Here is a 26197-nt window from a genome sequence, read left to right as displayed (position 1 = left end):
TAACTAAAAAAACCTGGTAAGAAACTGGAGTAAGAAGGGCACTAGAATTCACCACCAGATTTCATGATTATAACCTGCTGCTCTGCATTTTCATCCAACCAAGTGGGGTTACTACAATCAGCCAGCCACAGCCAGTTGCATAGCTTGCCTCTGTAGTGCTTCTGCAGCGCTTAATTGACCTTACTTGTTTGTTGGAGCAGATCCTCAAGAATTTTCTCCCAGCTGAGAACTTGCTATTCCAATCACTAAGCATAGCTACCTTTCCGAAGGCAGCTCACAAAGTTAAATGTGTATGATAGCCCAGGCAAAACATTACAGCATTTTCTCATACATTAGCTGACATGCTGATTTCCTCAGCCTTACCTGTGGTGTCTTCTTATTCAATTCATGCTCATGCCAAAGACAAATTAGGCTTTATGCCTGCTCAACCAGGGAAATTAGCACTCTCTGTCTGATACCCTGGTTTTAGGTGCTGAGGCACGCTTAGGGCCTCGGGTCCCATTTCTCCTCGGTGTCTCCTTAAAAAAAACCCAACAAACCCAGCTTCATTTGAGTCCCCCCCTCCCATGCTCGGGGGGGGGGGGGGGATGTGAAGGGGAACCTTGCACCAGCCTGAATAGGCCTGGATTTTACCTAGGGCTTATCAATATTACCCTGGGAGCCCACTTCCACCTGGATCTTCAGTGGACTTTGCCTGCTTTCCTGGGCTTCTGCTTCTAGTAGGTCTTACAGGCCTGTTATATGTATTTGAGCTCTTCGCCTGTGCTTCCACCAGGATTCTTCAGGACTCTGCCTGTTTTCCTGGAAGCCCTGACTTAAGATACCACAATTTATCTGTTGCAGCATCGTCAGTCAACACGTGCACTTCTACTAAGGCAGAGATACTGAGGAGCTGAAGCAGCACAAAATTTTTTATAGAGAGTGAAGTCAACTCCTTCCTCCATCTGCTAGCTGGACGCATCCTACATGAATGGACGGGTCTGTAGGATGTTAAGGAAGTAAAACTATTTCATTGGTATTAAAAACACATAAAAAAAAGGCTGTTGAAATTAGACAGAAGTCTAGGAAAACGAGCAACTCGGCAGCACATTTCCTGAAAAGCTCTAGCGGAGTAAAATACCCTGCAGGCAGGGGTGAGGGAGGGTGGACATTGTTGTTTTATTATCCATAACACACTCCACTTCGTTCCCCAGCTAACCTCTCATTAATTTTTACAGAGTGAAAGAGGAGGGCGCCGCCGTGATATTACAAGAAGCGGGGCCAAGGCCTGCACGCTCTCGAGCCCGGGATAGAGCGGGGAAGCTACGACCGCATCCCCGTCGTTGCCGGAGGACGGAACGTAAGAACCAACACCAGACACTCACAGCCGAGCAAGCGCAGGTCACCTGCCGCAGCTCATGCTGAAACGCTCGGCTCCCACTTCTTCCCTTTCCCGACACCGCCGCCAACGATTCACTTCCGGAGCGGCCGGTGCGGTGAGCTCGAAGGAAACGTCACCCACAACACCTCTAGCTGACGCACCGCTCTGCCTGTTTACTTCCGCCGCGCGACTGCCACCGGCTCCCGGAAGTGACGCGCGGCAATAGCCGCAGCAGCAGGTGACAGACCGGGCCGGCCCGCTGCATGATGGGAAGGTTCGGCAGGGGTTCTGTGAGGGCAAGCGGGAGGGCTGCGCTGCCGGCTTTCTTCGCACTGTGCCAAGAGCCTGCGGTTTCCATGACTGGATCGTGGTGAGGAGGGAGCGCGGAGGCTCCGGTAAGTTATCACCCGGAAAGGGATCGACTACTGGTCGGCTGGAAGTGGCGGTAGAAGTGAGAGGGTTAGAGACAGAACCGTCCCCGCCCTGCCCGTGCTCTCACCGGCCACAAGTTCCTCTGCGGCCCTGTAATTCAGGCGGAGAAGGGTACGACGGTGTCTCTGCAACACCCTCTCCGCGCTGCTTCTCCTTAACGCGTACTCTCTGCTTTACTTCTTATAGCAGTCGCAGGCCCAGTGTTACTGAATACTTTGTCCGTTCAGCGGCATTCGTGTGGCCTCCTCATGTAACTCCCCCCTCCCCCCTCCGGTTCGATAGCGTAGGTACGGGTGTGGTGGGCGACTTGCGGAGGTTTCGGTGTTTCCCTGAGGGCTGCTCTGGTTCGAGCTGGGGCTTTCCTTTTTTTTTTTCCTTGAGTTGTGTCGGGACGGAGGGTTCCCCTCTTCGTCTCAGGACTATAAGTACTTCTTGTTTCCGCCTCTCTTTTCACGCCTTTCCCTGCTTTTTATTGGTTTAGTTTCGTTCTTGAAGGATTTGATAGGGAGGGAATGTAGCTGACAGATTGCTTTAAATCTTCCATTTAATAGAAGCGTTTTGTCCCTTTTAGTCTCATTTCTCAGGACTATAAAGGTATATTGACAGATGTTGACTTTATTGCAACTATCCGCTAGAGACCTGTAAAAATTCGTCTTCATAAACAAAATATAGTTACTCGGATGTACAGTTTTACAGGTGTAAGTTAAAACTGGCTCAGCTCCTTCATCAAATCTGGTAGGGTTTTCTCTTGGTCTGGACCAAAAGTGTGCTTTGTACGCTATCTGGGCCTTTCTCGTTTTGTTTTAATGCTTTGTTAGTGACTTACTTTCAGCTGCCCCAAAGTGGCCCCCTGCAAACTGAGAAGTGCACTTCAGTATTCAAATGACAGTATTAAATGTTATAAAGATCATTCAAACAGAAAATATTCTGTCAGCTTTTCAGTTAAATGTTAAAGAAGCCAGTGAAACTGACACTGACAGAGAAACTAAAAACACTCGGGCACTGGAATAACAATAAATATTTTATGCAAGTAGGTGACAGTGGATCTATTCAATTATCATTTCTCTCACAAACATGATTATTCTGAGAACAGTATCCTTTTAATCAGATATATAGAATAAATCAAAATTATTATTACATAAAAATAGAGAATATGATGGCAAATAAAGATTGAAAAGCTATCTCCTGTTCCTGTTGCAGTATAGCAGAATACTATCACATCCTCACAACTAAGGATCCTCTAGGCTTATACTATGCTTTTTAAATTGTCACTATCTTTGTACCAATTATCCCCAGTGGAAAGTTGTTTCTGCAAAGAAATATTTCTTTATATTACACCCAAGTATACTCTGAGTCTCATATCATGACCTTTTGTTCTAGAACTTCCTTTCTACTGAAAAATGCTTACTTCATCTGCATTATTTATATCCTTCAGGTATTCGATTGTCTCTTATCATATTACTTGTCTCTCTCTTCTAATCTAGAGTATACATGTTTAAGTAATTAAATCTTATTTCACAAGTTATTTTGGTGCAGACTTTTGATAGCAATGAGGCAGTCCAGAGATGGGCTATCAATACTCTTTAGAGATAAGGCCTCCAGAATGAAACATAACACTCCAGCTGACATCTCACTGATGATTTGTGAGGAGGCATTATCTCCTCCTTTCTACTGATTACACCTCTTACTGCCCTTCCAGCTCTTGCCACCACTTTGTTGCCCTGTTTTGCAACATTGAGATCATGAGCTATGATCACCACAAGATCTTTCTTCTATTTGGTGCACATAAATCAAGGAGACACTCCATAAAACTAACAACCAGTAGATTCAAAACAAATCCTAGTACTTTTTAAACTCGGCATGCTATCAGGCTGTGTAATCTATTGCCCGTGGACATGGTCATGGTGACTAGCATGGTGGGGATTAAAAAAGGTTTGGAAAAGTTCTTGGAGATAAAGTCCATAACACATTATTAGCCAGATAGACTAAAGAAAACTATTGCTATCCCTGGGAGTGAGTAACAGGAGTTAGATATACTTTATGAGATATGTCAGGTACTTGCAGCCTGGATTGGCCACTGTTGGAGACAGGATGCATGTTCTTATATACCTCACATCTCACCCCCTTTCTCCCAGCATATAATGTTCTCTTGGATTTCTGTACACCAAATTCATGACCGTACACATTTTTTTGCATTAAATGCTAGTTGTCAAACTCTTGATCACTATTCAAATTTTCTTAAAGCATGCTTTTATTATTTCCTTCTCCACTGGCCTGTCCATCTGTTGTAGATCTTGGCATCATCTACAAAAAGACAAGTGTTTCCTACTAATTCCTCTGCAATATCATTTATAAAAATATTGAACAGAAGAGGACCCAGGACTGGACCCCGAGTTACTCCATTGGTAACTCCCCTCTCTTTTCCTTTCATTTACCACCTCCATTTGTTGTCAATCACTCAACCAGTTTCTAACACAGTTTACCATCTTAGGACCCCCTTCAGACTACCTAGCTTATTTATGAGCTTTCTGTATTGAACAGTGTTAAAAGCCTTACTGAAATATTTATTTGGCATGGTCTTGCTCTGGTAAAAAACCATTGTAGCCATGAATCGTCACCTGCTAGATTCAACAAACTCCACTATGCAGTGACTCTATTAATTTACCCATCAGTAAGGTTAAACTAACAGCTCTGTATTTATTAATCTTTTCCTTGTTACCATTTTTATTAAGAAGAAAGAAATCTGCCCTTCTTTAATCCTCTGGAGCCATTCCTGTCTCAAAAGACTAATTTAACAAAACTATCAGTGGAGCTTCCAGACTTGTCCAAGTTCTCTTTATTCTTGGACATGGGTGGGTAAATTTCCAGACCAGTGACATACCCATGGGAGGGCCATGGCCAACCCACTATGGGCTCAGACCCACAAAAGCAGCATTGCCAGGTGGCCAAGAACCAGAGGCCCTGTGCACATCCAGGGGAGTGGTGGCTGAGAAGAGTAAGAAATCCTGGAGGCCAATGGTGAACCCCATTCCACTGGCAGTTGAGAAGAGTGGAGGAGTAGCCTAGTTAGAGCAGTGGGCTATGAACCAATAGACCAGGGTTCGAGTCCCGCTGTCGCTCCTTGTGACCTTGGGCAAGCCACTTTAACTTTGTACCTCCATTGCCTCAGGTACAAACTTAGGGGTGGATTTATCAAAATGCGGTACGTACCGCATGCGATAGCAAAAGGGGCGTGGTGTATGCTAACGGACCGCATCGCAAATGGCGAAGGTACTCACCGCATGGTCCCGGCTGCTATCGCAGAGCCTAACGCATCTGAAAGAGGTGGTGTTAAAATTGGCGTTATGGCTCTGCGATACCTCTTCGCAGGCAGGCTAACCCAGCCCACTCTCCGCCCAGGTTTTGCATTTGCATCCTCTCTCCGCCCCTACTCCTCCCTGTTTCTGCATTTGCATCGCACCATACGATATGGTGCGATCGCATGCGGTAAACACGTTTTCGCATGTCTTAAAGGCCTATCGCATGCGAAAACGGGGCTTTTTCGCATGCGATAAGCCCTTAACGCATGCGAAAACGCCTTACCGCATTTTGATAAATGACCCCCTTAGATTGTAAGCCCTCTGGGGATAGGGAAATACCTACGGTACCTGAATGTAATCTGCTTTGAAGTGCTGAAAAAAAAAGTGCAAAAAACAGAATATAAAATCTAAATAGAAGAGGCTGAGAAGAGGAAGCAGCTTGGCAGCCAAGCAGGCCTGCAAGGTTGCTGGTGGATCCCATGCCACTGGCAGCTGAGAAGAGGAGCAGACGCGGGAGGCCGGCGGTTAAAGAAAAAATAAGTTCTCACCAGTAGGTGCCCGTTCTCCAGCTCCTCCATGTGTGCCAGCCCTGTGCCATTCAGAACGCATGCTCTGTGCTGATCCCATGCATTGTGAGACCAGCATAGAAGGTATGCTACCTCCACGAGTTTTGAATACTGTGGGCAGGCACATCAGGAGCAGCAGCAGAACAGCCTCCCCCTTTTGCTTCTGATGGGGAGACTACCGGTATTTTGTATTTGTGTATGTGTGTGAATGGGAGCCTGCTTGGGGGGGGGGGGGGGGATGTGAATGGGAGCCTGCTTAGGGTGTGCGTGTGTGAGAGAGAGAGCGTGTGGAAGTGAGAACCTGTGTGTTTGTGAGGGAGTCTGTGTGAGAATGGTAGCCTGCATATGAGAGTGAGCTTGTGTGTGTATGCATGTATGGAAGTGGGAGCAGGAGCTTGCATGTGAGAGCTTGTGTGTTTATATGGGAATATGAAGCTGTGTGTGAGACAGTATGTAAAAGTGATAGCCTGTATGTGTGTCTGTGAGAAGGAATGGGAGATAGGTGAGAGCCTATGTGTATGAGCATGTGAGAGCAAGATCCTGTGTGTGTACATATGTATGGGAGTGGGAGCCTGCATGTGCGAGACAGCATGTGAGAGTCTGTATGTTTGTGTGTGTGTGAGAGAGCATATAAGAGTGATAGCCTCTGTGTGTCTGTAGGGGGAAAGGGAGCCTGCATGTGAGAGTGAGAGCCATATGTTGTGTTTGTGGGAATGGGAGCATGTGTGTAAGAGCATGTGAGAATGAGAGCTTGTGTGTGAGTGGGAAACTGTGTATGTGAGACAGAGCATAGAATGGGATCCTGTGTGAGAGCGAGCCTGTTTGTGTATGAAGGAGGAAAGAAAGAAGACAGGAGGAAAGAGAAGAAATAGAATAAAAGAGACAAGGGGAAAAAGAGACTGAGACCAACTGATTAGAAAAACAAGATCAGACAACAAAGATAAAAAAAAGTTATTTTGCATTTCAGCGATTGGAATATGCCATTTTTGGAAATGTACATTTCTTATGTTTGTATTTTTCTTTTTCTTCAGTATTCCAGTGTTCAGAGTCTGGTTTTTTTTTTTTTCTTCAATTTATTCTTTATTAAATTTTCAAAAAAGCTTAACAATTCTTGCATTATACATGCATAAATCAAGTAAATTGAATATAACAGCAATAATTCACAAATATCTAAAGAGAAGAAATTTCCCATACATAATGAAAAAAAACCCAAAACACTGCTATATTCAAACCTTATAACATGGGGGCCTATTTAAAGATACATCATAGATTCCAAATAATTTATCAAGGAAGCAGGAGCTCTAACTATTTTTCTTTGTTTGGCTCAACGATGGTGATACTTCGTTCTCTAACTTTATTTTTTCACAACCCTCACATTTGGAGAATTTTTTGGCTGATAAAACTCAAGCAAAGTTCAGAGTCTGGTTTTTCAGGTTTTCCATTTCAGTTTTGTCTGCATATTTGTTTCTAAGTTGTAGTCCCTTATTCTGTATTAAGTAAGGGTCTATCTGTGTTGCACATGTGTGACAGATGCAGTATTTTGGTTAGTATGTAGTTTCTCTGTAGGGATTTGTAGCAGTCTGGTTTGTTCTGTTTGCCCACTAGGTAGTAAATTAAGTGTTCTAGGGCCTGGTGTAATGTTTGCCTTGCTGCTATTTGAGTCCTGAGACTTATTGTTGTGATGGTATGGTAAAGTTCTAGGTATTTTTTTTTTTTTGCGCAGGGGTTTGTGTTACTTCACAAAGTGGCAGCAAATGGAGTTCTGTTCTGTACCTGTTGAAAATCTTTTTATGATGATTATTATTGTTTTATTATAGTTTATGCATTTTTGGAAAGGGGATTCATAAAAATATTGATATTTGTTTTATTACATAATTGGATGTGATATTTCTGTTAAGTGTTCTTTGTTTACTTTTTACATGTTATTGTGTATTTATAAACTGCAAAAAACAAACAGGAGAAAGGATAATGCACTCCAAAAATCATCCACACATAAAAGGAGATGCAAAAAAGTAGGTACAGTCCATGTATCAACAGATATATATATATATATTTTTAAACACAACTCCATACTTTGAGCAAGTATGGACTTAAACTAGGTTGTGGAAATACACATTGTATCAGTCCCCTCCCGAAGCAGCCTTCTGATGAAACACGGGGTCCGTGTCGGGGACCCGTTTGATAATTATCATCTATAGAAGATGAGCAATGGCGTTGCCTCACTAAGCCCTGGATTTTCAAATGTAGCGCAGCTCTCTGAATTTGATGGTAACAGGGGGAGGGGCCTGAGAAAGCCGGCAGTGATCACACCACCATGGTGTTTTCGCTGCTGTCTTTTGCACCCAATAGCACCACTGTGAAAGGTGGTGCTATTGGGCACGCTACTGGCAGCGATAAGGGGGTCTTACCTTATCGCTGCCAGTGAAGTTTCCGCAGCATCCGCCCCGATTCCTCCTCTTCCAGTGCCGACTCCGTCCCGATCTAGCTGTCGCGTGCGAAAAGTCCCTTTTCGCGTGTGATAGGGTTAGAAAATAACCCCCTAAGTGTTTAAAAAATAACTGCAATACATATACAATAAATTGATACAAATTACTTGAAATATGTTTGAGCATATGGGTAACATACAAAGCTGCACTGGACTTTAAACAAACATGACACAATCAGTCAAGTGCATAACTAGTACAGAACACTCGAACCCTTCCCCCCAGCAAAGTAGAAAAAAATGCTATTCCATCCTGAAATCTATGTCGCAAATTAACAATTTTTAATTAGATCTTCCTGGCTGTCATGCTCTGGTCCAACCAGGCCCAAGAGAAATCAGGGTGGAGTATCAATATACAGGACACCCACCCCAGTCCTAATAGTGCCATAATAATGCAATACATATAGTCATATAAAATAAAAACAAGATAAATGAAAACAAATAAAACAGGGCTCCTATATTTGGTTTAAGAGTAAGCTCCTGGCTCTACTGGAGAGGCTCTGAACATATTTATCCTAAGTATTAAATACTTTTATTTTTGGCAGCCAGGGATACAGCAGCTATCAAAGATTCCATTTGTGCCATATTGTGGCGTGCATTCCGCCATTGCCAAAAAGATGAAGGGGTCCTTCTCCTGCAAAATAGACAGTTTCCCCTGTGTCAAAGCCTTAAGTAGCAAAAATCTATCTCCCTCCGTCTGTAGACTGGCGGGGAATCCCACCCCAAACAAAATGGCCTCAGTAGCCATAGAGAGGCGGACATTCAGAATCTCTCTCAAATATTTTAAAACCTTTCTCCAAAATTTATAGAAAGGGGACAATCCCAAAACAAGAGTTAAAGAAGCCCTTTTCTCAGAACACTTCAGATAAGCCCCAAGATGGTGCAATCCCAGCCCTATGGGCCATAATTGGGGAAGTGTGTGCTCTATGATAAAATTTGAACTGCATTTCTCAAAGGTACATATTAGAAGAAATCATTTTCAAATGTTGAAAACAAGAAAGCAAACCCCCTTGGGAAAGAGATAAATTACAGTCCTGCCTCCAAGTCTCCCAAAGCGACTGAATCCAAGTGTTCTGTCACAATTGTTGTAAACCCTTGTGAAGATTCGCAAGTGAAATCTTAGATCTTTCAAGCTGAAAAAAATGGACTATCTCTTCTGCCTTTGACATATCCAGAGCCTCTTCAGGTAAAGAGCTAACATAATGTCTTAGTTTTAAGTAAGATCAGAATCCTGTAAATTAAGCCGCTCCTTTAACTGGGGAAAAAAAGTAATAGCCCATCCCTGGTCAGGGCTTGAGAAAGAGTAGTAATACCTAGCTGTTTCCATTGCAAAAAAAACAGTGACTGAGATCCTGGAGAAAAGTCTAAATTCCCCTGTATAGGTAAGTGCGGGGAACAAGTTCTAGAAAACTGCAAAAGCGAAGCAAGTCACTTCCATGTCCAGCGTAAAGGTGCATCCAGGACATTGTGTGCCAACCCCGAAGGTAAGCTGCCTCCCACCGCATGCAATACATATCTCAGGTCAACAGTAGAAGTAAAAAATTTATCACTTGATTTATCATCCTTGATATCTTTGTAAATAGAATCACCATATATCCAGTCCTGCACTATACACAAAAGGCTTGCCAGATTATACATTTCCAAATTGGGGAGGCTAAGCCCTCCTTTAGCCCAAGCAAAATGTAGCTTCTGAAATGCAATTCTTGTTTTTTTGCCTGCCCAAAGAAATTTGGATAAATGTTGATTTAAAAGCTTAATATCTGTACAACTGAGACGGAGTGGCAGCATCTATAACAAATATAACCAGCGAGGCAATAGGACCATTTTAAATAGATTGACCCGGCCCGCTAAGGATAATGGTAATAGCTCTAGCTTCACTTTAGTATAGCCCATTAAGGGTGAGGTATTGGCTCTATATAGATGTATCAAGTCCAAACCAATCTATACACCCAGAAACTTTAAAGTACCCTGAATCCACTTGAGAGGGAATGATCCCTGCCAGGTTAACCTAATGCTGTCTGGATATACTAGAGCTACCGACTTATCCTTATTCAATTTAAATCCAGAAAAAACCCCATAGTCCTCAATAAGTTGTAGCAGTTGGTTAAGTGAAGTAACCGGATCAGTTAGAAAAACCAATAAATTGTCGGCGAAAGCAGAGTATTTGAAGATGGTCGACTTTGGTGTAAACCTTTCACTTCTGGGGCTTGTTGAATGGCCATAAGTGAGGGTTCCAATGCAAGTAAAAACAATGGGGACAAGGGATATCCCTGTTGATAGGAAAGGTGGAGGAACTGCTGCCATTAGCCGTAACCTCTGCTATAGGATCGAGAGAGAGCAACTGTAGCCCTTTCAGAAAGGGACCTTCCAGATTTATGCATTTTAATAGGGTGGAGTGGCAGTATCTGTTTGCCCTATCGAAAGCTTTTTCTGCGTCAAAGCTCAGCACCATGAAAGGGATGTTAGTCTTAGTACGCCATCTATGGCCATCAACAATTTCCTAATGTTCACTATGGCATGTCTGCCCCTCACAAACCCCACCTGCCCAGGGGCAATAAGGTCTAGCAGGAGCAATGCCAAATAATCCACAATGATTTTAGCCAGCAACTGCTGATCAAAGTTTATCAGTGATATGAGGAAACCAGAGTGGGATCCCATCCCGGCTTGGGAAGGCGGTAATAACAGCTTTGTTCATATGTGGGGGGTATTGTCCCTGAACCCACCAACGCCTCGTAAGTACAGCATAACAGAGGCAACACCTGATCTGCCAGGATTTTATAGAACTCACTGGAAAATCCGTCCGGGCCTGGGGCTTGGCCTTGGTGGAACAAATACCCAAAGCCACTTCCTTAGGACTAAACAGTCTATTCAGTCTTCGTAGATGGTATTCCGTAAAAGAGCACAGGGTCATTTCCTCAAAAATTCTTGACACTTAGTGTTAAATACCCCTTGGACGAATAGAGGGCTGCATAATAATGTTCAAAGGCTGTCAATGTAGATCATGTAGATTTGAGTACTTTCCCTTCTGTGCTCTTTATATGGGATATAAACCTAGACCCGGTAGAAGATTTAATCAGTGAAGACATAAGCTTCCCTGCTTTGTCATTATGTTGGTACAACTGAAATCTGTATTAAAGAATATTCTTTTTTTTTTTTTTTTTTTTTTGCCCATTGATGTAATAAAGTCTTCAATGCTACCTGCACTGAGAGAGATGCTTTTTTATTGGCAACTGTATTGGTATTGGCTAGAAGGGTCTTCAGCTTTCTCAAGTGAGATTCCAATGCAATGATGCATTTATTCAAGTCTCTGCAATGGTTATGTAAATGGGCTATAATGTCCGTTCCCCCCCCCCCCCCCCCGTGTACCGCCTTTGCCGTGTACCAAAATAACACAGTGTCTGTACCACGATGGGATGCATTGTTAGCTGAAAACTCTTCCCATTTGGAGCGAAGATACACTTGAAAGGAAGCATCAGTAGCTAAATAGGGAAATTTCCAATGTAAGCCCTGGGTCCCCCCCCCCCCCCCCCCACACACACACAGGATTACGTAGTTTAATCTAAAGGGGGGCATGATGAGAGAGATTAATCTCCCCAATACCTGTCTCCTCAACTTTAGAAAGTCCGTGGGAAGAAGTTAAAAAATAATCTATCCTAGAAAACGTTGCAAGCGCTTTTGACAAATGTGAATAATCGCGTTCTAGTGGGTGGAGAACCCGCCAAACATCCATAAGTTGTAACTCAGGTAACAACAGAGGAATCCCTTTAGTACCTCCGGTCGAATGCCCTTTAGATGCCTGGGACTTATCTAGAGCTGGATCCACCACTAGATATAGATCACCTCCTAGAATAATAAAGTCCTTGATATTGGGGAGTAACTGTTTAATCAAATTTGAGAAAAAATGACGATCATAATTATTGGGCGCATGCACATTGCAAAGAACTACCTTTACCCAGTTCACTCAGGGTAATAATGTAACATCCATTAGGATCCCTAATCTCCTTTACTATCTTTAGAGATGAACTTTTGTGAGTGTTGCTACTCCTGCGGATCTAGTGGTAGCGGAGGCATAGCTGACCTGACCCACCCACCATTGTTTAAGCTTCGAATGCTCCCGCTCATTCAAATGCGTTTTCTGCAAAAACGCTATATCCACTGTTGGTATTTTAGAGCGCTTTATCAACATGTTAATTCCATACACATTCCAAGAAACTATTTTTAAATTAGGGCTAGGGATTGTAAAAAGTTAGAAAAATGCTAACTTTCAAAAAATAAAATTCCAAACCCAACGAGGCAAGAACCCTCCTAGCTGAGATCCTCGCCCTTCTCCTTTTTTTCTTAAAATCGGAGAACAAGATACCAAGTATTAGGAACTTCTGAACAGCACTACAGGAACCCCCCCCCCCTTCTCTAACCTCCCCCCCCCCTTCCCAACCTTCCCACCCAACACTTGTCCCCCATACAAACATTCGGATCACGAATAACTCCCAATCTCCATTCACACATCCATCCACACCCACATACACATTGAATCCCCACAAACCAATATAATGACCGTGATTAACTGAAACTGTGCCTTCAAGAGCTCAATATCTATAAAAAATGTCAATTGCCCACACTTTGTCAATTATTGGGAAATAGCTGGTGGAAATGGGAGTTCTAGAGAGTTCATTTGCGTTCCTGGTACAAAGATTCCAGGCCTGTAGTAATTCTATAGGAATTCCATAACCTGTGGGGAACATAGTTCGCTTTGCCACAAAGAAGGGACCTAAAGGTGAAGCTATCTTCATCCAGCCTCTAAGGTAGCCACTTGATGACATCAAATCTCGAAGGTCATCCCCTGGCAGTAGCTGTCAGTGATTCCCCCGTGCTCACGCTGGAATCCACAAGTCCAAATAAACACAAAGGACTGGTTTTTAAAAGCCCTACGCGCACTGGGCCTATTTTATAAAGGCCCGATGACGCGCATAAAGCCCCGGGACGCGTCTAAGGGGCTTTATGCCAGAGCTTTATGCCAGAGGCCTCCAGGCCTCTGGCATAAAGCTCTGGCATAAAGCGTCTAAGGGGCTTTATGCCAGAGGCCTCCAGCACAGCGGCCAATTGCCGCTGTATTGGAGGATCGCATGCCAGCAGGTTGCCGGGAGGGGCAAAAGGTAAGATAGAGGTTGGGGGGGGGGGGGGGTTTAGAATAGGGCTAGGTGGTGGAAAGGTTAGGGGAAGGGGTGGGAAGGATAGCGTAGGGGGGAGGGAACGGGTGAAGGCCGCGGGCCATCGGCGCACGCAGGGTGCACAATTGTGCACCCCTTGTGCGCGCCGACCCCTGATTTTATAACATTCGCGCACATGTTATAAAATTGGGCATCAGTGTGTGCGCACGCATGTATGCCCGCACGCTTCTTTGAAAATCTACCCCAAAGTGAGCGAAGACGTGTTTACATGCTAGCAGGCTTCTTGGCTGCCTCCAAAGTGTTCACTAACTGCTGAGCCATAGTTACAGATGAAAACCATTTGACACCATCCGACAGGCCCACATGTAGTTTTGCCGGGTGAATCTAGGTGAATCCCAGTCCCAGAGAATAAAGTCTTTTGCAGACTGGAGCAAATTCCCGTCTCTGGGCAGATAGCTTGAGCGAGTAGTCCTGGAATACCAAAATTTTCATATTGTTGTGAGAGAGTCTTACCAGCACAGACATTGCAGGATTTCAGATTTATAAACAAAATCGAGGAACTTGGCGATCACCACCCTCGGCTTCCCAGAATTGTTCCGCCTGATGCTCAGCCGATGGGCCTCTGCTCAATCTTGAGAGGCCCCTGTGTTAAGGAAAGGCCCAGCTCACTCACCAACCTTTGTTCCAAAAATGGAAGCAGTTCTTTGTTAAACAAGGACTCCGGCAGACCAACAAAACACAAGTTATTACGGCAGGAGCAGTTCTCCAGTTCCGCTAGCCGCTCTTCCTGCTGTTTAAGCTACAGTTTCACCGAGCTTAACTCCTCGCAGGCGGCATCAATGATGTCCTGATTATTGGATGTGCGCTGTTCTAGCTCAACGAGTCTCATAAGCCGCCATACGAGTTGTGAAGTCCTCCAACTTGTCCACTATTTTTTGGAATTCTGGTGCCAACGCTTCCACCACAGACGCTTTAATTTCTGTAAGGGCTGTCTCCTGCCACACAGCGGGATTCGCCGGCTGAGGCCCGTCTGCCATTTTGTTAGGTCCCGGCTTGTTCTTTTCTTTCTCTTTATCCTTCTCTTTCTTGGTTAAATGCGTTGACATTCCCTATAATCTCGCCAGAAACTCTCACTGACCCTTCTGACCGAGCAGGCCACCAAGAAAAACAACAAAAAAACAATGAATGGGGGTGGATGAGGTGAAAACGGAGATCAGAGCTGGACAAGTCACATCTTACCAGCTCAAGGTGTCACGTGATCTCCCCAAATTAATACAAATTAATAAGCATTTTTAATAGTGGTAAGTACTTGAAGTAATAGAATTAAAATATTTTAAAATGTCATTTATGATGCATGACAGCCACTCACTGTTCAGGACCAAAGGGCCACATTAGGAACCCAGGAGGGGTAGAGAACCAATGAGGTCCAAGGAACAGGTGGCATCCCCCTGGCATTTCAGACAAGGAGCAGAGGGCGAGGAATGGAGCAGAGGTTGAGGGAATGTCCTGACAGTGAGAGGCAAGCTCACCTCTGGCCCATCAGTGTAACTTTTAGCTGCATCTTGATCTTCTGCAGGCTTTAGTTTGCTCTCCTTTGTCTTAGGATCAATGTTCCCTCTAAGGATTGGGGATTTCTGTGTGCAAACATTTTTGGTTTCTTTACCCTGTGAGCGCTACTTTGATGCAAAAAGCCCATCAATTTTATGCTCACAGCAATCCAGTCCTTAGAGGAAATATTGGTAGCAGCATGCACAAAAACTTTCTCACATATGTACACACACATTAACACACATATACACACACACATTAACACACTTGCATATTCACTTTCGTACATGCTCATTCTCACAAGCACACACTCATTCCTTTCATTCACTCCCCAGACTCTCTCGCACGGGCACGCTTACTCACTTCTTCTCTTTCACACCCTCACACTCATGTCAGTAACTGCAAACCCTTCACTGCCAAACACTTTGAGAAATTATACAAACCCTGCATTCTTGTCTGTCAAACATTAGTGTTGGGTATCAAGTGTCCTCTCACAATCACACATGTTTTCCTTTTATGAAACTTTGTGTGATTTTAGGAAGTTTCCTGGTAATGAAAATGCAGTCTAGCAATATATATATATATATATATATATATATATGTGTGTGTGTGAACAAATCGACTGAATGTTCAGTAAAGTAGACACAGTGGTTTGTATTTATCTTTTCTACCTGATAGTTTTAAAAAGCATATGGGGAAATTAATACATCTGCTTTTTTTTTTCCTTACATAGTTGCAATTTTTTCCCTGTCAGCAATTTTCTGCTGCTCCCCCCACCCCTTCCTAGATGGCATCTCTGGGCAACTGACCACTGCTTATTGGTAAGCAGGGATCACAGTGGTGGTAGCGCTTGTCTTCCCTTCACATTGCATCTGGGCTTGACTAATCCGGAAAAATGGGCAACCAGAATTTAGATTTCCTGTGCTGCACACAGTGCTAGCTCACTTGGTTCTTCTTTAATATAATAAAGTGAACCTTACCATGTATGTTTAAAAAAAAAAAAGTGTCTCTGGATTTTGTCATATTGCAATCAAAATATTTCAACTAGTAAAAAAATTTAGCTAGTGCTTCTTATTTCTGTTGAAACATGGTCTTCCTATAAGAATATTTTAATCTCCAACAGGTCTTTTATTTTTCATATTAACTGACAGAAGTAAAGCGCTTTATAGCCGATTACATTGTCAGCAGACATGACTCAGTGCTTTAAACATGGATTTCATTCTGGGTAAGAGGGCTCATTTAGGTAAAAGTACAGTATACAGTTCAAATTAAAGCCCGTGGTGGATTTTCTTATTGAAACATCTAGTTGGGGAAAAAAAATTAATCAAAGGGAAACAAACACATGGATGATTTTTCTTCAGCAGAGCATGGTGGATATGATAGAAGCAGCTGTATGAGTACCCAACCCAGTAAAAATAGGCATCTGCAATTTAATTTTCATTGCCATACATTTTTTCTGCTGAAAGGTAGAAGCTGTAACAACTGCTGCTGCTCCCAGATTTCAAACTTGTACTAATTCAACCCCTGTTTGTGTCTGTTACCATGCATCAAATAGATGCATGCTTAATTTTTCACTGAAAGTGTAAGGATTCACTGTCAGCTAAACTTTGTAGACACCAGGGGAAAAAATTATTTTTCCTTGTAACCTACATGTTTGGTGTTGGGATTTTTTTTTCTTTCTACCTGTTTTTTGCTATCTTTTCATTTTTGCTCTTTTTTTTGTTTCGTCTTTCCCTCTTTAGCCTCTCTAACTCCCTTCTTCCAGCCTCTCTTTTGTATAAGAAGGGCAAAGAAAAGCTGCCAGGACATTAGCAATCAAACACACACATGTACACATACTTCCCCTGTATTATTTTATCACATCTTGGAGAGAATGCAGTACCTCAGAATTGATAAAGAAGATGTGTGGTTTAGGGCCTTCAGTGAAGAGACTAAAGGCTGATTGATCTCTAAGTCTTTTCCCATTGACATAGAATGGGAGAAAACTCCTAGAAAAAGAAAACAGCTTTGGATGCAGGCGGAGATGATGAATAGAAGTCTAGAATAAATCCTAAAGAGTGGGTCTGAAGAGCTCGGCTTGAGGCCATGGGGAGGAAACATCTGCCAGGTTGGAAAGATGTCCCACTGTATAGCTAGTGATCAGTAGTAGACTGGAACGGCAGCAGGTCACTGTGGGAGCTTGAATCAATGCACCACCAGTCAATATCTGTTGGACAAGAATTGTTTAATGATAGCGTCAAGCTTTGTATGCAGAAAGACATTGTTGACTCCATACTTTTGTGTTACAGTTATAAATAACCCTGGATTGAGAGAACGCTATTAGCTCTTGTATGTCCTTAACAGCAGAGCTAGCAAATCCAGATTTCAACAGCTCTTAGCTTGTAGTAGATTATGCTGGTTGGTAAATGCTAGGTGGAGAATGGTCTTCATCTGTTAAGGTTGCAATAGACTTATTTTGAAAATAGCATTAGTGGATTAAAAAAGTTTTGTCCAGTTTTGGTTTGATGGGAGTTCAGAGTGAAGAACTAGGAGGGTCTCAATTAACTGGTGGAGGTTTTGGCAAACTGGTGATTTCAATTATGTGCATATTTTTAAAATATACCAGCTTTGTGTAAAACAGGGTTTTTTGTGAGCAAGCCCAATTTTTTTTTTTGCTCGTAAAATATACGCACATATGTTTTTAAAATAGGTAAAGTACGCGCTTTCGCTGCATTGCATATATTCTTGTATAAGAAAACATATACGCTTATGTTAGGGGATAGACATGCATATTTTATCATTCCCTGTACGTACCTGGATCAGTCCAGACAGTGGGTTATGTCCCCAATCCAGCAGATGGAGTCAGCACAAGCTTTGAGGGGGCGTATCCATATATCCTACTACTCCCTCTGCTGGAGTTCAGTATCTTTTGACTCCAGCAGATGCGAGTAGGGGAATCAGGCTTCCCCTCCTTTTCCTTTTTCTTCACTTTCTTGCTTGATTATGGCTTGTTGTTGTCTTTTTCTGTGGATCAAGTTTGTATCAAGTTTGTATTAAGTTTAAGAAAAAAAAAAAGGCAGAGTTCTTTCAACTTCTGGGGAGTGGCTTATCTTCCTTGTCTCTTCTCTGCGGCCTTGCTGTTTATTTCTCGTTGCAGCCAGGGGTAAGTTTGTTTTTCCTTTGTAGTTTTTTCCTTCACAGATCTGCCCCTGGTGCCCGCGAAAGCCGGTGGAGCCGGCCTCTTCGCTCTTTACTCCCTCACCCGCGGCCATTTTACAGCTCCTCATGGGCTGCTGAGCCGTTTAGGGAAAGATGTCTGGGGCGGGTCGTGTGGCCGGGAAGGCCCCCCCCGCAGCACCCTCCTCTATTTTCGGACAGCGGGCAGTGCGGGCCGACCGGGCCCCCCCCCCCGCAGCGGCGCTTTTGTGCGCGTGGCCCCCCCCCGTGGCTTTTTCTTTTCTCCTACAGCGATCCCGATGCCGCGGCCGTCCCGCTGTGCGGCTTGCGGAGACCCGGGGTCCCGGATTTCCCGGGAGGACATCTGTGCACGATGCCTTCCCGGGGGGGAAGGTACCTCACAGTCCCTGACTGATTTCTCTTTTTTGCCCGGGCGGCGCGGGCCGGCCACTCCGCCATTTTTGGCGGGAACGGCGGCCATTTTACATTCTGAGCGCCCTGAGGCGCAGGCCACGAGGGGGAACGGATCCCTGGAGGCCACGAGGGAGAACGGATCCCTGGAGGACTCTACCAGCGGGGGTGTTCCCCCGATTTTGGTGCAGGAACCAAGCACCCAGGGCCAGGGAGCAGGAACCATGCCGCCCCCGAAGCGCACCCGAGCAGGCCGGGGTTCTCTCCGGAGTTTATCCTGCTCATGCATACCGCTTATCTGCAGGGGCTGGAAGCACCTGTGGGACCCCCCCCTCCTAAGATCCCTCGGATGTCGCCCTCGACGCCGGCCCCCCCCGACCCTCCGGGAGTGGGGGCCTCCCGCCTTCCTACCCGGGTCCGATCCACGCCCGCGGCAGTGGGGGCGGTGCCAGACCCAGCGGGACATGGACTTGACCTCCCGGACGGGGGACAAGGGGACGGCACGCAGGAGGGGGATGATCCGCGTACCCTACGCCTCTTCCAGAGGGAAGAGCTGGACGACCTCATCCCGCAGATCATCCAAGAATTAGATTTGGACCCGCCTGCCCCAGTAGCTCCCGCTGTCGTCACTTCTTCAAGGAAGGGAGATCCTGTCCTGGCGGCACTCCGGTCGAGGGCTCGGGCTTTTCCCATTCATGACTCGTTTTTACAACTTCTCACCAGGGAATGGGACACCCCGGAGGCCTCCCTGAAGAGCAGCCGGGCTATGGAAAAGCTGTACCCGCTCCCCGAAGATTTTCTGGACCTCATCAAGGTCCCAAAGGTGGACTCCGCAGTGTCAGCGGTCACGAAGAGGACGACTATCCCAGCGACGGGAGGTGCGGCGTTGCGGGACACACAGGATCGTAAGTTGGAAGTTTTCCTTAAGCGGGTTTTCGAGGTCTCCGCTCTGGGTATGCGGGCGGTGATGTGCAGTTCGCTTGCCCAGCGGGCTAGTCTCCTTTGGGTGCAACAACTCCTCACGTCTCAGAACCTGCCGTCCGATGAGGCTGCCCAGGCAGATCGGCTAGAAGCCGCAGTGGCGTATGGGGCGGACGCCTCGTACGACCTTTTTCGGGTCCTCGCAAGATCCATGGTTTCGGTAGTGGCAGCACGACGACTACTGTGGCTACGCAATTGGGCGGCTGATACGTCCTCTAAGTCGAGTCTGGGCTCTCTTCCCTTCAGGGGCAAGTTCCTCTTCGGGGAGGATTTGGACCAGATCATCAAGTCCCTGGGGGAGAACGCTGTTCATCGGCTGCCGGAGGATAGGTTTCGACCATCCAGAGCGTTTTCTTCTTCTCGGACCAGAGCCAGAGCGCAACGGCGCTACAGGGGATACAGACAGGCGGGCTCCCGGTCATCCGCCCCCAGGTCTCAGCCCTGGTCGCGCTCATTTCGCGGGCATCGGCCCGCACGCACTACTCCCGGAACCGGGAACCCCTATACCAAGTCTTCACAATGATGCCGGTCTCGCCCACTCCCCTGTCCCCAGGATTGGGGGCAGACTAACGTATTTCTACGCGGAGTGGGCACGGATCACCTCGGACCAGTGGGTCCTGGATACCGTAAAACACGGCTACGCATTGGAATTTGTCCGCCCCCCGCAGGGAAGGTTCATCTTTTCCCCCTGTGGCTCGGACCTCAAGAGAGGACGGGCCACTATTCCATCTATTTCGTCGTACCAAAGAAGGACGGTTCCTTCCGGCCTATCCTAGACCTCAAGGAAGTCAACAAATCCCTTCGAGTCATTCGGTTCCGCATGGAAACGCTCCGGTCAGTGATTGCAGCGGTGCATCGGGGGGAGTTCCTCGCCTCCCTGGACTTAACGGAGGCCTACCTGCACATTCCCATTCGCCCGGACCACCACCGTTTCCTTCGTTTCAAAATTCTGGACCAGCATTTTTAGTTCACGGCTCTCCCGTTCGGATTGGCGCCGGCGCCTCGCACCTTCACCAAGATCATGGTAGTCGTGGCGGCAGCTCTCTGGAAGGAGGGCATCCTGGTTCATCCTTATCTGGACGATTGGCTCCTCCGGGCGAAGTCATTCGATCATGGACGCTCAGCGGTGACTTGAGTAGTACGGTTTCTACATTCCCTGGGATGGGTAGTGAACTTCTCCAAGAGCTCCCTCATGCCCTCACAACGCTTGGGTTTTTTTTGGGGGTGACCTTCGACACCCTACTGGGCAAAGTTTTTCTGCGCCAGGACAAAGCTCAATCCTTGCGGGATCACACACGACGGTTCTCTGCGTAACCAGAGCCCACCTCCTGGGACTACCTGCAACTCCTGGGAGTGATGGGGTCCACCATCGACCTTGTACCTTGGGCTTTCGCGCACCTCAGGACCTTACAGTGGGCGCTCCTCTCCCGTTGGAAACCAATATCGCGGGACTACCAGAGGATTCTCCCGCTCCCGCAGAATGCCAGGGACAGTCTGGGCTGGTGGTTGGATCCGCCGAACCTGGCCCGTGGCGTGTCCCTCGATCTGCCAAATTGGGTGGTGGTGACCACCGATGCCATTCTAGCAGGCTGGAGTGCAGTCTGCGATCGAAGCGCCACGCAGGGGACGTGGTCCACGGTGGAGGCGAAGTGGTCAATCAACCGTCTGGAAACCAGAGCGGTCCGGCTAGCTCTGCGACATTTCCTCCCGCTTCTTCGGAACCGGGAAGTCAGAATCCTATCGGACAACGCTACCACCGTGGCCTACATCAACCGACAAGAAGGCACGCGCAGCCCGCAGGTCGCGCTCGAGGCGGCGCTGCTGATGCAATGGGCGGAGCGTCATCTCGTCCGGCTAGCGGCCTCGCACATCGCTGGTGTGGACAACGTCCAGGCGGACTTCCTCAGTCGTCAACTGCTGGACCCCGGAGAGTGGTCTCTCTCCGACAAAGCGATGCAACTTCTCGTCCATCGGTGGGGGGCTCCCCACTTGGATCTGATGGCGTCCGCTCTCAACGCCAAGGCTCCACGCTTCTTCAGTCGCCGGAGAGAGCGCGGCGCGGAGGGAGTGGATGCCCTGGTCCTCCCGTGGCCGCCACATCTTCTGCTCTACGCTTTTCCACCATGGCCCCTGGTGGGCAGGATGCTCCGCAGAATAGAAGGCCATCAGGGGACCGTGGTTTTCGTCGCCCCAGAATGGCCCAGGCGACCCTGGTTTGCGGACCTGCTACAGCTGGTGATCGACGGGCCAATCAGGCTGGGGCACCTCCCCCAGCTCCTACATCAGGGCCTGGTATTTTTCGAGCAGGCAGAACTCTTCTGTCTTGCGGCCTGGCTTTTGAGAGGCGCCACCTCCGGCGTCGGGGCTACCCGGAGGTGGTAGTATCCACGCTATTGCGGGCACGAAAGACATCGACGTCGGCGACCTGTGTTCGAGCTGTGGTGTACCAGCCAGGCCACGAGACCCGCTAAGGCTTCTCTACCTCAGATCCTTCAGTTTCTACAGGCGGGGGTGGAAAAAGGGCTCGCCTATAATTCACTACGGGTTCAGGTGGCCGCCCTTGGTTCGCTGTTGAGCGATGGGGGCTCTCATCTACAGTATCCTGACATTGCTCATTTTCTCAAGGGTGTCAAGCATATGCGTCCTCTGTTACGGGACCCTTGTCCCTCCTGGAGTCTTAACCTTGTGCTTCGCTCTCTGTCGGGACCACCGTTCGAGCCGCTGCGCAGCGCAACGATAAAGGATCTCACTCTCAAGACTGTATTTCTTGTGGCCATCTGTTCCGCTCGACGCATCTCGGAGCTGCAGGCTCTGTCGTGTAGAGAGCCCTATCTCCGTTTCTCCGACTCTGGAGTTTCGCTTCGCACCGTTCCCTCCTTCCTTCCGAAGGTGGTTTCTGCATTCCATGTGAACCAGACGGTGGAGTTGCCGTCCTTCTCTTCCTCAGAGCCGAAGTCTCTCTGTCTCTTGAATGTCAAGCGCACTCTGCGCCTCTATCTGGAGGCTACAAATGAGTTCCGGACCTCTGACTATCTCTTCGTACTCTGGGCCGGTCCCAAGCAGGGGTCTCAGGCCTCGAAGACTACCATTGCCAGTTGGCTGAAGGCCGGCATTGCTGCTTCCTACATTGGGGCGGGGCGGACTACCCCACCCGGAATCGTAGCGCATTCTACACGTTCTCAGGCGGCTTCCTGGGCGGAGGTTCGCTCGGTATCCTCGCAGGAAATTTGTAGGGCAGCCACCTGGAAATCGTTACACACGTTCTCGAGGCACTATCGTCTGCACCTCGCCTCTTCGGTCTCTGGACACTTTGGCGAGCAGGTTCTCCGAGCAGGCCTCGCAGGACCCCACCCGATTTAGGGAAGCTTGGGTACATCCCACTGTCTGGACTGATCCAGGTACGTACAGGGAAAAGAAAATTATTACTTACCTGCTAATTTTCGTTCCTGTAGTACCATGGATCAGTCCAGACGCCCACCGCGTTTGGGGTCTTGATCCTGCTCAGCTCTGCGCTACTTCTTGCTCGCAGTGTTCTGTGTCTTCACAGTTGTTTCTTTTCGCTGTTTTTCACAGCTCCCTACAGTTGGTAGGATGTTTGCAGTTACTTGTTGCGGTTACAATTGTTTTCATTATCTGTTTCCACAAACTTGATCCTTCGGGGGTTTCTACTCGGGCTTTGATATACTCGATACTGAACTCCAGCAGAGGGAGTAGTAGGATATATGGATACGCCCCCTCAAAGCTTGTGCTGACTCCATCTGCTGGATTGGGGACATAACCCACTGTCTGGACTGATCCATGGTACTACAGGAACGAAAATTAGCAGGTAAGTAATAATTTTCTTTTTGCGCATATCTGATACGTGCAGGTTATAAAATACTACATTAGATCTCTGCACAGTCATATACTTGTGTATATGATGTGCGTGGGTTTGTTTGAAAGATACCCTCTTAAGCTTCAAATATGATTTTTGGCAAAGGGTTTGCTTACTGGGCTGGACAGCAAGACATACTTAAAAAAAATGTTGTGCCTTCACTTAGAATTCCAACAGAAACAGAAATAAAATGTAACACAGATTATATTTAATTTGGAAGGAGGAGGGCTGTAGCGGTTTAAAACACACTGTACTAAGTTTGAGTAGACATCCAGGTCAGAAACTTGTGACTTGCAGCTCGTACCAATTCTCTGTGGGGCCTTGGACATGTCACTGTGTCCCTGTACCTCCTCAACCCAATTGATAAGAAATTATTGGTCATTGTGTGGGTTTTTTTTCTCCCCCCCACTCACAATTAAATAAAAATGTGCAAAAAAAAATGAATGGAACATATCACAGTGGTGATAAAAATAAATAAATAAAAATAGACCTGGGGTAGTGTTGGTTAGGTGATAAAAGTTAAGACTGAAGATCTTGTTCTGATGGTGAAGACCAACCTGTCTTCTGAGAAATAGTCCACCAGTCATTTTTTAAAATTCTTCATTTATATTAATTTGCTTTTCATTAAAGTACATTTTGCCTGAATAATGGGCACTGTTTGGAAAAGATTCCCATTGTGTGCGACAGCGAGGCACAGGATTTACTGGGGTGAAGGGTTAACACGCAGCAAGATCAGAATCAGTTGAGACTTGAGCACTGCTCTTCTGGTCACTTGCAGCATTTCTACATTCTGCTGTGGTTCTCTTTCTTAGCGTCAGCATTACTTGGTTTTGTTTGTAATTGTGGTGAACATTTCCCACACTTGTCAATTTGTTTAAGAAACCTGGCTCATGCTGATCACAAGGTAGAACCACTCCCCCAAAAATTATTTATATAATATATAAAATTAAGAGATCCTTTAGTCATTCTGTGTGACCAGCTTTTGGCTTTTTGAACTTGGATCGCACAGGCTGGGTAAAGAATAATTTTTAACTTTATATTTAAGGCCCTTCATTTTCAGTTTAATCTGATTTTTACAACAAAAAATCCAGGTTTTACAATAGCTATTAGTTTGTTTTTATTCATTCAACACACAGAATTTTGTTTTTCTTCTACAGAATTTGTGACTGATTTGGTCTCTTCTCCCTTCCTCCTCTCCTGATACCAAGTCTCCACCCGCACACCACAGTGGATCATAGGGTCCTTTGTTTTCAGTTTAAACCGATTTTCACCCATAAATTCCCAGATTTTTCCAAGATGACAATATTCACCCTAATTTTAGGCTGATCAAAAAGCTACTTCAGAGCTGCAGATGCAGCATCTCAAGGACTCCAGCCACTGCTGGAAACTGTGTTCCAAATCCCATTCCCCACCAGTGACAGCGCTAACCCTCCAGTGCCGCCCATGCTACATTTCAAGTCCCATCTCTTCATCCCCTAAGCAGCCAAAGTGCCTGCTGTTTGCTTCCATGAATGAAGCAGGCCTTGTCTATCAGAAGCACTTTCCGGCAGGCTCCCTAGCCCTGCACAAAAGCAGAAGTGCAGACTGCAGAGCATGAGTGTGTCAGCATGCTGCCGAGGGAGAGAGAGAAGCCTGCAGCCACCACCATTAAGGATCAATGCTGTTGCAATGCTGGGGGGGAGAGGGAGGGGATAAAAGGGTGATTCTCAGCAGGTGGGAGGGGAGAGGGGGCCATGCTAGGCAGGAGCTGGGAATGCTGCTGAGTGGGTTGGTGGGAGAATCTGCTTAATGTTTTATTGTCCTAGATTCTTCCCACCAAAATAAACTCAGATATTTACCCAGAAAAAAAATGTAGCTTTTATGAATTTTAAAACTGTTTTTATTCTATTTGTTTTATTATCGACTGCCTTGAATCTCTGACTAAGCAGTCTAAAAAAAATCTTTCAAAGTAAATAAATAAAAATGGGAGAAAATCAGTGCAAAAAACCCCTCCATCAAACATATTTCTGGGTGAATATCAATATTTATTTTGGTGGTCAGACGTACAAAGTGCTGCTCAGCCTTTCCTCCTGTGCCAGCTGGGAAGAAGGAGAAGTGAGGGCACAAGACAAGGATCTATGCTTAGGGACTTTAATTTTTAGTTTCTATTGTTCTTTACTTTCCCTGGGATTATCAGGGATTATTATACCAAGAACAAAAACAGGAGAAAATCAGTTGAAAAAACTAAGAATATAATAACATAACTAAACGAAAAACACTTCTGTGTAGACTGTGAGATTGAAACTGAGGACCAGAGTAGGATTAATAATAATTTGGTTTGGAGATCAAATGCTAGCTGGAAAAGGTGAGTATTTAATAGTTTATTAAAGCTTTTTGAACAGGAAGTATTTCTGAGGAGTACGGGCAGAGAGTTCCACACCGGTGACTGAAAAGGTACATTCTCTAGTATTGGAGAGATGTGCGACTTTTAAAGAGCGTCTAGTAGGGAGCCTAGATTGTGATGAGTGCAGTGTTCTAAGTGGAATGTACATTTGTTCTGGATTTTTGAGTAATTTATGAACTATATTGGCAACTTTGTATTACGCGCTCCAAGAAATTGGAAGTCCATGAAGACTGAACAATACTGGCATAGTGTGTTGTCTTCTGTCTGAGCCAATTAGCAGACAAGCAGCAGTGTTCTATGCAATTTATAGTGGTCTTAATGTAGTCTCAGGAATTCCAAGGTAGAATGCATTACAATGGTCGAAACACTGATAAATTCCCAGGGGAAACAAAATAACAACCAAAAATGAAGAGCTTTTGTGTTCTGTATCATTACCTTTTGCTGCCATTCTGCTTCTGTACTATCAGATTTGTATATTTTACTTTCTGGGCTCAACAGAGCCCTGACTAACATAATTTCTGACCAGCATGGGGTTGA

At 45.9% G+C, this 26197-nt stretch overlaps 2 protein-coding genes across 11 annotated transcripts in view; one reads left to right on the top strand and one right to left on the bottom strand.

Annotated features, from left to right (window-relative positions):
• SYS1 (SYS1 golgi trafficking protein) overlaps positions 1-2062 on the bottom strand; it is a 32014-nt gene extending 29952 nt beyond the window's left edge. The window contains exon 1 of one of the 6 annotated variants that reach the window (XM_029593643.1): positions 1860-2062. Coding sequence is in view for 1 of the 6 variants with exons in the window: in XM_029593637.1 (XP_029449497.1) it covers positions 1199-1205 (7 nt within the window). In the remaining 5 variants the exon portion in view is untranslated. Of the gene's footprint in view, positions 1-363; positions 558-1198; positions 1217-1364; positions 1513-1859 lie in introns of those variants that run through there. The other 5 variants (XM_029593638.1, XM_029593640.1, XM_029593641.1 and 2 more) reach the window with 5 other exon arrangements.
• The window catches only part of AFTPH (aftiphilin), a 157762-nt gene continuing 133173 nt past the window's right edge, over positions 1609-26197 (top strand). For 3 of the 5 annotated variants that reach the window (XM_029593635.1, XM_029593633.1, XM_029593634.1), the window contains exon 1: positions 1610-1755. The gene's annotated coding sequence lies outside the window, so the exon portion shown is untranslated. Of the gene's footprint in view, positions 1756-26197 lie in introns of all 5 variants that reach the window. The other 2 variants (XM_029593631.1, XM_029593632.1) reach the window with 2 other exon arrangements.

This window comes from Rhinatrema bivittatum, chromosome 3, assembly GCF_901001135.1.
Source record: "Rhinatrema bivittatum chromosome 3, aRhiBiv1.1, whole genome shotgun sequence".
Classification (NCBI taxonomy): Eukaryota; Metazoa; Chordata; class Amphibia; order Gymnophiona; family Rhinatrematidae; genus Rhinatrema; species Rhinatrema bivittatum.
The sequence above is the reverse complement of the archived record's forward strand: the minus strand, read 5'-3'. Positions and strand labels throughout refer to the sequence as shown.